The sequence below is a fragment of the Euprymna scolopes genome, chromosome 11 (assembly GCF_053919585.1).
Source record: "Euprymna scolopes isolate OS-2025 chromosome 11, ASM5391958v1, whole genome shotgun sequence".
NCBI classification, from domain to species: Eukaryota; Metazoa; Mollusca; class Cephalopoda; order Sepiida; family Sepiolidae; genus Euprymna; species Euprymna scolopes.
The window spans coordinates 96,954,956-96,969,873 of record NC_136492.1 but is presented as its reverse complement, the minus strand read 5'-3'; the positions used below and the strand labels follow the sequence as shown (position 1 = coordinate 96,969,873).

Here is a 14,918-nt window from a genome sequence, read left to right as displayed (position 1 = left end):
TGTGTGTAAAGTTTGTTGTCTTGATTCGATTCGATTTTGATTTTGAGAAGTTTATTTTCATGTTTGATCACTTAAGGCACTTGCTTGTATGGATTCAGTGAAACTGTGTCTTTCAGTGAATTACATATATATAATCAGATATATATTTCTGTAGAAATATATTTACTTATAATATACCAATCCTCATATAAGAAGCTCAATGTGATTACAGAGCAATATATAGAATAAATGACAAAAATTTATATTCCAAAATTCATAATGTTGACCATCTTATAATTTATTCCTTTAAATCAGTTGATTTATACAATATAAAATTCAATATAGCATAATGGAAAAATATAAAGGTAACTGCAGCTTCTCTTGCAATTTTTGGATTTTCACCATGTCAAATCACATTTCAATTCCTTTTGACGAATTGATTGTTGCTATTTCTTCTGATGAGTTAAGGGCATAATAGATTCACTAATTGATATAATAATTAAGTGATTGATTTTGCGCTACGAAACAGATACTGTCAAGAATTGTATAAATCAACCGATTTAAAGGAATAAATTATAAGATGGTCAACATCATGAATTTTGGAATATAAATTTTTGTCATTTATTCTATAATCAGATATAATAACTTCTTTTTAAAGTCAGGTGACTGTATGTATATATATATCTTTCAGTGGTGAAGTAATACATTGTTTTAGTTTGTCAAACATTTTTTATTCCACTAGAAAATAAATTGCAGAATACAAATAAGAAAATTACTAAAATTGTAAATGAATTATAGCAATATTAAAGAGGAGAAAATGTGTTGATTTATATTAGTCCATATTAAAATAGAATTATAAATACATATAAAACGGCTTAATAATGTTTATTTTATAAAGATGAAGGAAAAATTTACAAAATAAAAATATATATATATATATATATTAAAGAGTAGTAAGATACAATATATGTGTATGAGTGTATGTGTGTAATTTTATATTGTTAACATTTAATAGATATTCATTCAAATACACTTGCAATCAAAAAAGTTTCTCAATTTGACAAGAAAAAAAATCAGGGAAATAGCTTACTTTTCTACAGTGATGTTCATTTAACAAATTAATCTCTATGTATCATCTCTAATATCAGACGATGTACTTTTTCTTACAACTACAAAAATTTAATTATGTGTCTATACTTATTGAAATAAAAATGCAATAGCATAAAATTAAACAAACTTTTTAAAATCCTATTTAAAAAAAATAATTACAAAATGTAATAAACCAAAATACAATTGTTTCTTCATAAACAAACCTACCCATTTAATATTTTGTTATTAGTTAAAAAAAAAAAATGATTTTGAGACTATCAAATTTGAAAAGAATTTGGAAGTATTTAAACTGTGAAACAAAAAGTTATTTCTTGGTTTAAAATACTAAGCAAATCTTCATACATTAAAAGTCATAGCAGTTATTTGCATGCAATGACTTTATAGAGATTAAAACAACACTATTTTAACAAAATTAATTATACTTTTATAACAATTTGGTTAAATTAATAATGTAATGACCAAATAAGAATGTAAAGAATTTTTGAAAATCCTATTTTAAACAAAAAGTGATAGTTTGGTAAATAAATTTTATTTATTTAATAAATGGTATTTAAAAAAATAAAAGCGAAATATAAACAAAAGACTCTTGAGCAAGAAGTACAGTAACTATTTCATGTAGATGAGTAGAAAATTAAAGAAGAAAAAGCTAATAAAAGCAGATAGCCTTTGCATAAAGAAGAAAAGATCATTCTAATCCGAATGAAGCAAATACTTTGATATAGTAGCTATTTTTAATAAATGTCAAAAATTACTCTGTTATTAAACTGATAACATTATTTTTTTTTCTAAATCTATATATCTATAAAAGTGTGTGTCTGTGTGTGTACATTTCCTTATGCAATAACTCAGTCAATTTTAAGTCTACAGACTCGAAATTTGATATACAGGGCACTGAGATTTGGGAAAATCTGTGATCAGTTTTTGAACAGAAATTTGGCTGTTAAGGGGTCAAAGTTCAACGATTTGACCTTTGAGAACTCTGCCAAACTCCTCCGACTAAACACTTGAAGTTTTAGATATAGGTTCTTTGGTCATGGATCTAACTTAATAACTTGATTTGAGCCCAAAACAATAAATGTTAAGAGGTCATAATAGGGGTCAAAGTTAAAAAAATTGACCGTTTTTTTTTGTTTGTTTTTTTTGCTTAACATACTCTTCCAAATGCTAGTAAAATATATATTTCTATTTGTCTTTAACGATAACAAAGTGAGCATTATTTCTGAAAAAAATTATACATCTCAAAAAAAAAAATTTGATTAGAATTAAAAAAAAATAAAAAATAAAAAACAAACTTGCAATACAAGATTCAAAGTAACTTATTCAAAACGTAAAAATACTAACCTTTCAGCTTTTACATTGTTATCTTGTACTTTTATACTATACTAATCCAAAATTTGTCCAATAGTGAGGTTTGATTCCATCTCATATAAAGAGATATTAAAGGTTTTATCATGGCTTCCCAAGAGCTAAATGTTCAAACTGCTCAGCCTAAGATTTTCCAGAAACAGGAGTACATGATGCTAGCATGTCTGCTGCAAAGAATGTAAGCTCCCTCTACCAGATTAGAAAACTTTTCACACTTTCCAGTATTCTATATTTCTGTAAAGCCAACATTCACCCACGCATGGTGTATTGTTGTAACATCTGGACTGATAACCAACCATTAACCTCTCTTGGAAAAGGTGCAAAAAACATTTCCAACCTCCTGCACTGTTTGTCAATCTGAAGACTGCATCTATCTTACATGCTGGCATGTGTTAGATGACTTTCAGAAATCGATTTTCAAACTAAATCTATCTCTGATTAGGTATTTATCTTTCTTTGTCGCAAATCCATCCTCATAATTTCCTTCCATACTTTTCATAGTCTTCCCAGCTAATTGAATGTTCTAAAATGCATATCAGATTTTGGGGGGCAATGAGTGTGAACACACTTATGTTCACATATGCACTAATCAAAGTTAGTTATCATACAATAATCAGGTGTCCATGACAAAAAACGCGTCATAAGTGAGAATTTAATTTCAATTATTTAAATGCTAAAAAAATAATTTTCTGCAAAATTTTTCATTGAAAGTTCTTTTGTTTCAGATTTTATTAACTTGTTAAGTCTAAATTAATATTATATATCAAGGAATATATCTATTGCTAAGGTCACTAGAAAAATGATTTAATTTACTCAAGAAAGTACCTCATTTGTGATGGAATCCTCTATTTGTATAAGAGATAACTATGTTATATGGTCATCTTCAAGTTTAATGTTCACAAATCCTTGATGAGTCATTTTCTTGGATAATCAATTACTCTTAAAATGCCCATCCCACTCAGTGTTTCTAATACTCTAGTGATGGTTATCATCCAACTGAAAATCTTTATCTTGGATAAGTTGTGACCCATTAGTAAAAAAAAAAAAAAATTAAAAACATGTAGATAAAACAAAATGAAAGTTATATTCATTGATTTTACACAAAAAATTTTAATTTGTATAAAAAATGTCGGATATTTTCTAATTATAAATTTATGAAAGTTTAAATTCAAAACTAAAACAATTTAATAAAATTCAGACAAATAAACCTATATTTAAAATAGTTGTAATAATTATTCCACAAAAAAAAATTTAAAAAACAGTATTTATGATGTACATACTTGTGACAGAAAGAAAATATCGTACACCAAAAATCATGTAAATTGATCAAGTACTTTTATTTAAAAAAAAAAAAATCAAATTTTATAGCTAAACGACGATAATCTCCTGATGCCATTTTGCAGGACAAGAGAGATAATTCAAAATAATTCAAACTTATATATGGTTCCGGGTTGCACTAGCTCACAGTACTGCATTTATATTTACTCTCTATCACCCCCCCCCCCCAACAACAACGGAGTTACTATCTTTAAAAGCATATCTGAGAAAATTGACCAAGTCCTATCTGCTTATCCTTCAGCTAACATTCACGTATGTGGAGACTTCAATGTTCACAATGTGGAATGGTTGACCCACTCAAACAAACCGATGATGAGGGAAGGTTCTGTCATGATTTCTCTATTGCTTATGACCTCACTCAGATTGTTCACAAACCCACCCATGTGCCTGAAAATCATAGCCAGTATGCGAGTCTACTAGACCTTTTTCTCACATCTTGCCCTGAACTATGTTCAGTTTCTGTTCTGTCTCCTCTTGGATCTTCCGACCACTGTTGTATCAATTAAGATAAAAATGAAATATAATAAGTCCCCAGACATACCTCTTCATCGTACAGTATATCGATACACTATCGCTGACTGGGATAGCTTCCATACATTTCTATCGGCTCTACCTGTGTTCTATGTTTAAAAAGAATGTGCCCTCTATAGTATCAGACCAGATGGAATGCTTAATTGTAGGTATAGATGGTTTCAGACCCTTGAAAAAATTCCAGGAAAAACCTAACAGCCAACCATGGTTCTCTCCAGAATGTGCTGCTGCCATTGCGCACAGAAATCACTTTTTCCACTGCTTCCAAGGTAATAGATGTATGGAAACTAAAGCCGCTTTCAGGGCTGCAGCAACCATTGTAAGAAAGTAATAAAGAACGTAAGAGAGTTGTATGCTCAGTCCGTCAAGTCCAAAGTAGCTGAGCAGCGGCTTGGTTCCCACCAGTTTTGGCAAATAGCAAACAGAATCCTGAACAGAAGCGTGTGCTCTATCCCAACTATCATCAATGGACCTGAGGTAATCTCATCAGCATCAGACATCTTTGCCAAGAACTTTGCAGCTAATTCTACCCTTTGTGACCAAGGCCGCCAACCCCCAATATTTCCTCCTGTATCAGAAAACACGCTATGTGATATACATATATCTGTACGTGATGTTGCCAAGCTAATCAAAAACCTTGATTCCAGTAAAGCAACCGGCCCTGACGGTATTCCAATTATAATACTCAAAAAACTTCAACCAGAACTAGCGCCCATACTTACAAAACTGTTTAAACATTGTCTTAAGGAGAATTGCTTCCCATCACCCTGGAAAATCTCATCAGTATGCCCTGTATTTAAGAATTCAGGTGATCGCTCATCCCCCCCCCTCTCAGTACAGGCCAATAAATCTTCTGTGCGTCATGAGTAAGTTGCTGGAATCTGTGTTAAATAGAGAAATAATCAACCATCTCAACAAAAATAACCTTCTTAGTGACACACAATATGGTTTCCGTTTTGCTAGATCTACAGCAGATGTGCTTACAGTTATATCTCATAGGATTAGTGAATCTCTCGACGATGGCAACCTTTCTAGGGCAATTGCTCTTGACATATCTAAGGCCTTTGATAGGGTATGGCATGAAGGTTTACTTCACAAAATCTCTAGCTATGGTATAGCTGGAAATTGAGAAGACATTTATTATTATATTATTATTATTTATTATTAAATCATTTCTTTCTGATAGGTTCATAAGAGTAGTAGTTAAAGGGCAAAAATCAGAAGCTCACAGTATAAATGCTGGAGTCCCTCAGAGGTCCATCCTGGGCCCAACTCTTTTCCTGATCTACATTAATGATCTTTCAAATCACATCCTTACATCATGTGTAGACATTTATACTGATGACACTACTATCTATGATAGCACATCTAAGTCAGTAAACGACCAAGTTCTCTCCGATTCTCTCTCCTCTGATCTTGAGCACGTGATACAATGGAGAAAGGAGTGGCTGGTTACTTTTAATGCATCTAAAACCAAGCTTCTCTCTTTACATCATCAACGTTCTGATCCCCATCTGGCATCAGTTGAAATGAATGGATCTCGTCTTCAGGAGGCCTCAAGTTTTGACAAGCTTCTGGGCTTGACCTTTACTCCTGATCTTAAATGGAACAGGTACATAAAAATCTGTTGCCAAGGCCGCTGGAAAAATGGTGGAATCCTTCTATCGATCCCGTAGATATCTCACTGCTGATGCAGGTACGTCCAAGGATGGAATACTGTTGCTACATCTGGGCAGAAGCTGCTAGAAAGGACTTGTCCTGCCTTGATAGAGTTCAAAATAGACTTTGTAGTCTCGTAGGAGATATCCTTTTCTCTTCCCTGCAACCTCTATCTCACAGAAGAGATGTTGCAAGTTTGTCTCTGCTGTATCGTTATTTTCATGGAAAGTGTTCGACTGAGCTTCAGTCTATGCCCCCCCCTCTCCAAACTTTCACAAGAAACACTTCTTTAGTTGAAAACACTATCAATAATTACCCCCACTCGTTATCTGTGCCTAAACCTAAACGTAGATTAGATGAACAAAGCTTCTTTCTTAGAATTGCACGCCTGTGGAATTGTCTTCCGTTTTCCTGCTTTCCAGCTAACTACAATATGGTTGTCTTCAAGTCTAATGTAAACAAGTTCTTGATGAGCCGTCCCACTTGTTAACAAATTTATCGAATTTCCATTACTAATGATTACTATATTGTCCAATTTCTACTGTACACTCTTTAACCCTTATCCCCGAGTGGCCTCTTGGCCTTCATAAGTGGTGATGCCTTTGTAAGAAAAAAAAACAAAAACTTTTGTGAGATTTTAACAAATCATTAACATGAAGAGGGGAGGAGCTACGAATTTCCAATTATCACTTAACAATGACTTTCTTTATAAAAATAAAACTATTTGATCAATTTACATGATTTTTTTTGTGTACAATATTTTCATTCCATCACAGGTAAGTACAACAAAGATTTTTCTTTATTTTTTCATGGGGGCGGGAAGTTATGGACTAGCATCATTTTTTTTTTACATTAAAACTACTAACTACTTGCACGCAGGGAACCACGTATATTTGGTTGTCTCAGTAATGAAGCATCTCTCATTATTTTGAGATTTCTTTTATTGTATCTACCTTGTGAATAATTTTTAAGATGTCAGTTCTGTAATAAACAATTCTGAATATTACAATACAACAAATGTACTCAATTGTATTTGAACTGACAGAAATAAATAACTGTCTAGTGACGACCAGATCAACATCTACCAACTATATAATTATATATTCGTTAATGTCACCCTGTTGCAGAAATCTAATGGAATGGGATTTGAATCGTGAAGCTACAAATACATAATTAGTATAATTCGGTTCCTCCAACTTCAACTATTTTTACATTACTATATTGCAAGCTAAAGAAGAGGTCAAAATAAAGGCCCAAGTAGTAGCATTTATACTTTCATCATCTAACAATGGAAGGAATATTAATTTATCTCTGAGGAAAATAATAATGCTGGTTTTCATAGTATTTATAAATTTAATAGCTAAATATGTCCAAGTCTAATATAGAAACTGTTAAAGATCAGTTACTAGTAATAGTTTTTCATTATACCAATGTTGGTAAAAGAGTTATTCAGAAAAAAAAAAAAAAAAAAAAATTTGTGTCTAAAATATTTTTGAAAAAAACATTAAAACTAGTTCATGAAGACGGTAAAAAATATATAGCTGTTAGATTGCAACAGATATTTGTATTATTTGGATTTTTCAGACTATTATTCTCATTTTCATTGTTACATTCACAATTTTTCAGTTAATGTAACCGCTGAACTTCTTCAAGTGCTTTTTTTTTTAATTTGAGAACATTCTAGTTGGGTCTGTTTATTTTATATACATTTATTTAGACCCATTAATGTAATTTAAATTTAGATTTAAAAATAAAGCGTGAAAGATAAAGAATTGTCAATTACAAATTTTGTAAACAAGTTTGAAAAGATGCACCTGGAGAATGCCAGGTGCTACATTTGCCGTGATATAATACAACCTATATTATGTTATTAAATATATAATACTACAAATTATTATTCCTAAAATAATTTTTAGGATGATTAATTCAGGATTTATGAGTATTTTAAGGTTTCACTGGCATCCATATTGAACACCATTTTGAAAATATTACTGTAAGATCATCAGAGATAAATTATATATTCAAGTATAATTTCCGTTTAATCATACCTCATCTTGATGATACTAGCCAACAAAAGAATGCATCTCTGCCTCCTTTAACCAAAAATATACTATCACTTCCACCAATGGATTAGAAACCAGATTCAGCCTCTTTCTTGGCAAGAAGTCAGCCATCAGTCATGAACTAAGTGTATTTCAATCTTGTTTAGTATGGTTTTCACAACTCTTGTTTCATGTCAGATGCCTTTCACATTAAGGTAACAGTCATCTTGAGACATTCTTTACTAGTCGCATCTATATATATATATATATATATATATATATATATATATATATATATATAGACACACACACACACACTAAGTACATCGATAAAGTAAGTGTACATCATACATCGTCCAAAATTATTTCAATTTGTTTATAGTGACAGTACATGTAGTATCACCAAGTTCAGTATTTTGCTGTCATAGAAAATAGAGAAGTTCATGTGAATACTTTTACATTAATTTACCTTTTCTTTATATGATAATTGGAAGGTTTGAAGAATTATATGCAATATAGTCTAGAGATAATTCTAAAAAAGAAAATTATATGGGTAGGCCAACTTTGGCTCTATATGTTGCTTGAAAAATAAAAAGTACATTCAATATAATAAATTTTCAATTTATATGTCCAAAAACAACAAAAACAGTGATAAGTACATCTTATCTATGTCAGCATAACATTTATATTCAAATTCCTTTTCTTCCATAAAACCGTGATTCTCAGAGATGCATAAAATAACTCCACTAAAATTTATTTAGCTCTAATTTTAGTAGAATTTGATCATCATTTTCTTTTATTTAAAATATCTAAATAAATTATAAAATTTCCAAAATCCCTTAATGGAGACTTTATTCTTAAAATACCAAAACTTTGATTTTTTTTCTCAGAACTATTTTAAACTGATTTGCATTTTAGAAAAAAAAATTCATAAAATCTATGGAATGTATTAAACTTGCATCAATAGCAAATCTTCCCATCTAATATATAAAAGGCTCCATATTTTCAAACTATCTCTTCTGACACTAAAAGTTGCAGAGCGGCGCATAGGGCCTCAAATGATTGGATTTTTTACAGACCATTCTTCTAGGGTCTTTAGTCAGTTAAAATAGTTTTTAAAGGCTCAAATGGGTCAAAATTGAAAAAGAAAAAATCATTATACATTTTGTACATTCATTTTAGTTTATTTTTAATATTTAATCAGTTGATATGCGTGTCACGTTGGTACAGTTATAACATCACCAGCTTTGAATGCTGCAGTTTTGGTTTTGGTTGAGCTGATGGCACCGAAAAACTTTTCTTTTTTTTTTTTTTTTTTTTTTAAATCCTGACTCCATAATAATAAATACAAAATCTGGACAAATTAAAATAACAATGTCATAAGCTGTATAAAAATCTGCAAAGATCTGATTCTAATATTCTAAAGCATTTAAAGTAAAGCAATGATAACAATAAAAAATTAACAAGTTCATTTCACACAGGTTTTATGATTTGAATGAAAAATGAAGAAGTTAACAAGGCATGATTGCTACTTGTTTATATAAAAAAAAAATAATCATACCAACCATAATCGGCTTTGATCCTCCATGTTGACCTTTAATGACTAAGTGTTTTCCATTAGTAAAAACTAATTGTTTGGAATCAGGAGCCCAAGCCAAAGAATAAATTGGAGTACCTAATGTATCGAAAAAAAAAAAAAAATGAATTAGATATAAATTAAAGTCAATTTCTGATGCTTTATGCTGAGGAAACTTAAAATTGATAAATCAAGTCCTGAATGTGGTTAAGATAACAATTGAACAGTAAATTAAAAGACAAACATAAATGAAATGGGAAAAAGGTAGGACTGATGTCATTTTTATTGAGAGAAAAATATGCTGATGATATTGTGCTTGCCTATGAAACTTGGAATAAAGCCATGAAAAGTAAAAGTCTGAGAGTGAATGTTACCAAGACCAAAGTGATGATCAGTCATGTCAATTCTTTTGAGTGGAGAACAAACAATGTTGAAGTTCAGTTTGTGTTTCTTGCAAGCAGAGAAAAAAGAAGGTTGGAACTCTTAACTCTCAGCACTTTTACTTGGCTTTTCTCTTCCACAACTCACTCGTTTCCTCACCCAAGCAGCTGTCATATTTTTTTCTTTTCGTCTTCTCTTTCTTGTTCTTCCCAATTGACAACAAACTCAAGTGAAGGAGATATCTTTTTATGCTGTCATTTTGAACCTCAATAGCGCCTAAATTTGCATTTACCTTCTTATTTTAATACTACGTTTTGTATTGGACGGGTTCCAGGTTCAAGTGCCAGTGTTTATCTACAGAGGCCACACACCAACTGTGAGTATTTATTGTTATGTCTCTTTACACCATTATTACAGATAGCCAATTATCATCCATCAAGTCATGATGAAATATTTTATATATTTTTTGCTGAGTTAGGTTATTTATTATTATAAATGATGATGATGATAATAGAGGGTTGTCATTGTCTGTTAAGAATCTATAGTCAAATGGCCAGGGTTAATTTGGTTTGCTCACGAGTCTGAGTAGTAGTATTGTGGCAAGCAGAGTTTCTTTTTCTCAGGTGTGCTTGGGTTCTCACTCATATAGCTAATACTTAAAAGATGCGCAGCTACCAGGATAACTATCTCTGATTGGTTGAAATAGAATCTTGATAGCCAATCAAAATTAAATATTTTATAGAAATTGCTTTTTCTGCTACTGTCGCATTGTTGTTATTTACTGCTGCTCTTTTTTCTGCTGTTGTTTGTTCTGAATAGGGTTCTACTAATAAGGTATTATCTATTAGTTTAGAGAGAAATTTAATAACTCAAAATAAGATTGTACAAAAAATTGTAGAACAATATATTAATATACGTAGGACAGTTGAGGTAGGAGATTCAGTTGGCAGGGAAAGGTCAAAGTAAATATTGGTGAATCTGATAAGGATGAATTTGAGAATAAGGATAAAATGGAAACCTGGCCAGAAATAGGTTAGTTTAAAAGTCAATTTCTAAAGGCTGACAACACAATAACATGTAAAACAGACAATGTTAAACAGAAGATGAGGATGATTACAAAGTCTCATTCGAAAAGACATGAAATAATGAAATATTGAATGTCCCTATGCCAAACTTGATGTTTTATTATGTATCAACCACATTAGTTCTATTTATTATTAAATCCAACATTTCAGTAAAAGATTTTATGCTTCAATATGTGTTGTAGATTATTTTTGTTTGTGGGTATATATTTTGTATATAGTATTTGAACAGATGATATTTAAGCTATAAATGATATACTGACATGTACTACCAATCATAAGTCAGAGTGGATTTAGGAGTAATGACAACCAAGAGGCATGGTTCATGTGACCCAATCACCTATGATGGTCGAAACTGCGCCAGAAAGGCAGCAAATGACAGCTGAATTAGAGCTTTTATTTATGTGAATGATACCAGGGTACTAGCAGATAACTTTGCTGGTTAAAAATGGCTTGATCGCTGATACAAAATACATAAGAAAAAAAAAAACAATTTTGGGAGCATTGTATTTTGTTTTGTAAATAGGATTGTTGCGTGTTACACAACCATGTTTTGTCTTTGAAGTGACCTCAAGGTCAAGGCTGTGTGGATAACTGAATAATGATAAAGTTTTGTTACTGTCGGGGAAAATCACTTAATATGCATAAGCGATGTGGCCAATTAGTCAATCAAGGCCAATCAGAGTATGGTGTAATGAACCGGGATTGGTTAGATGAGAAACCCAGATCAGCCCAAACCTCACCCACCCCTTCCTTTAAAAAGACCTGCAAAGTGGTTTTCAAGTTAGTTCACAGTTGGGAGTTGTTGTTACAGTTAGCAGTCGCAGTGGGCCTACCACCACCCTGTGCCAAACAAAGAGAGAATCAGTTATTAAAAACAAAAAAGCCCCATTTGAGTTACTATTGAGTAGAGTACCAGTGAAGAAAAGATATGGCATATATTTGTATTTTATTTTTCTCCTGTTGATAATTGTACATGAATAACATTTTCTTTGTAATCAGAATTATTTTAATAATAAATCCTTACAACGAAACCAAAACTTGCGTCAGAGTCGCTTATTTGTCACTTGTCAACATGTGATGAATGATACCAAATTGAAGTAATCTTTTTCAGCAAACAGTCAGCAAGAGGAGAGGATCACCAAACTACCACCTAGCATCCAGCCTGTAATGTACATTTTCTCCTTGGAGACTTTGAGTCATACATATTGGACTTTTTCTTTTAAATTTTTTTTTCTTCACTTGCCAACCACTATTGAGACAAGAACTACAGGAATCTCACATCAACCCTGTCATTGTAGAAGCAGTCAAGACCGCGCTATTGGACTTCTGTGGGTATTCAAATCGGAACTACCCTTCTGTACCGGTGAACACTACGATCTTCCTAGTGTTATATTGTTGATTGAAAGAGGCCGGCTCTTCATGTTATATTTATGCTCCTTGTCAGCCAGGCTTGTAACCCCTTTCGTTTCTACTGGACTCTTGAAGGGCTTACTTTTTGGCTAGACTGTTTGAAGTTCAGGGAATTGAATATTGGTGATGCAGTCTCTCTCAGACTTGGTTTGTCTTAAACTGATTCTCCCTCCTTCTTTTTTTAAACTGGTTTTCCCTCCTTTTTTATTATTATGCCTTCTACAAATCCACACAACAAACACCTTGCTATTTTCTTTAGTAAAATAAAAGATCTCAAGTCAAACTTTCCTGATGGTCAGTGTTTTCTCTTGGCAACTCTACTCATATCATTGCTCATTATGAGACTAATCTGGATGCTTCTATTGATGCCAACATGTAGATGGTTATTTGCCTATTATTTGCTTAAACTCTTCAACACTATTTTTTGCAGGAATCTGTTTTTTTTTTTTTTGCAGGAATCCGTTCTCCATCAACTATCCTCCCACACCAATCATGTCTGTTTTCGTATTCCTTTGAGGTTAATTTTCTGGTGTAGTTTACTATTTAATATTTTATCCACATTGTCTATCTTAGCTTTTAGATAGTTTGTTTTATTTATGTTGTTTTATGCAGCTTTCAGTAGCCATTCTGTTTTTGTCGCCTCTTCTTTGGTTAGTCTTATAAATCGTTCATGTAGTGGTTTCTCTTCTCATTTTGTCTTTACTTATCTTTGTGCTTCCAATTATTCATTTTCACAGCACTTTTTGCAGCAGTCATCAGCCTTCCTGTAGTTTATATTATGTATTTGTCTAATTCTTTTATTCTAAGATCCATGCAATTTTCTATACTTAGCCTTCTCTTCTTTTTACACTGAATCAGTCAGAACCATTATTTGGGTGTAGTGCATGTTCATTAGTTTCCTAGTTCCAGGTGCCTGAGTTCTTGTTTTGTCAAGCCTATGAAGAGTCCAGAATATTTTACTGAGAATACGGCCCAGGTATTTATTGCTTTTATCCCGTTTCTACTATATAACATGATTTCAAGTGTTTTTGTTCTTTTCACATTCCTTTCTCTTTCAGGTTTGTTGATTTCGTGTCCATCTGCTTTCAGGAGTTCCAGATAATTACAGGTATCAAATTCAACAAGAAGCACCCTCATTACCTCTTCGTTGGGTAGTTCTATGTCCTCTGCTGTTTCAAGTTTCTTCATCTCAAGTAGTGCACACTCTTCCATTTCAAATTTCATTAAAATATCATGACAAATTCTGGTTGTATTCCTTTAGGGTTAATTTGCTGCGTTTATCATGTGGTTCACTGTTTTATCTGTTCATCATCATTCTCATTCAGTTTAATGTTTGGTTTACATGTTGGCATGTGTTGGACAGCTTTTAGAAAATTGACTTCCAAATTTACATTTGGCTAGATTTCTTTGGAAGAAATTTCCTTAACTGAAGCCAGATTTTTATAAGCTGGATACCATTTCTGATGGCAACCAGTGTGATGATTGAGTGTTTTTATCAAGACACCATCTCTAGCTGATTGCTCATTATGATGAAAATATGTTTCAGCTGCCTTTAGTTCTTTTTTATTTTGCAAAAATAGTTGTAGATTACCCATGGAGTTGTGTGTGAATTTGTATGAGGCATTGCAACTCCGAAGAATGGCATTGACTGGCATATCATTTGTTAAATAAGATTCTTTAATATAGCAATAAACAGCTCATACTTATTGACTTCAGTAACTTGTTAGATTTTTATTTTTTTTAACAACATTAACATTACACTGGTTAGATTTTTAACAAATGAGACAAATTTAGATACAGTGTTGATATACTTACATTGGAGAAAATACAACTCCCTAAAAAGAGTCTTTCTGGATTGACATGTAAATTCCTTCACAAATGACTTGCATGCTGACTCACATTCTTATTTGAATGCAATGGAAAATAATGGGCATTTCATCTATATGTTACTAAAATTGAAAGACAACTTTGTGCATTGTTGGGTGCATTTAAATTCTTGACATTTAAAACATTACTTTCATTGTTTTTTTTTTTTTATCATTAATCTTTGAAATTAACTTAAAAAAACAAATTCTATTAAAAAGAATGTTAATTTACTTTCCTGGGTACAAAGATAAATTTAAAAAAAATTATTGAGGGAGATAATTCAGACATGGACATCATGTTATCTCCCCTACATTGTACCTATTTATAATGCCTCCCCACGGGACAAAGTTAGACACCAGGGTCGTTTTTTAACGTGGAGCCACTTTGATGAGTCGTAGACGACGAAACACGTGTCAATGGATAATTATATCTTAAAAATAATATATATACTGCTCCCTATGTGGGAGGTATCAAATTGGTTAAAGAGAAAATTATTCCCAACTTGCATATAGGTAAAAATGCACTTTCGTAAACAATTGAATTCATTCAAAACATATCGCAAACAATATATATGTA

The 14,918-nt window shown here is 31.8% G+C and overlaps 1 protein-coding gene across 2 annotated transcripts in view; it reads right to left on the bottom strand.

The window, feature by feature from the left end:
- LOC145287976 (intraflagellar transport protein 80 homolog) overlaps nt 1–14,918 on the bottom strand; it is a 510,341-nt gene that overhangs the window by 467,581 nt on the left and 27,842 nt on the right. For both annotated transcript variants that reach the window (XR_013869238.1, XM_080135951.1), the window contains exon 5: nt 9,590–9,699. Coding sequence is in view for 1 of the 2 variants with exons in the window: in XM_080135951.1 (XP_079992077.1) it covers nt 9,590–9,699 (110 nt within the window). In the remaining variant the exon portion in view is untranslated. The remainder of the gene's footprint in view (nt 1–9,589; nt 9,700–14,918) is intronic.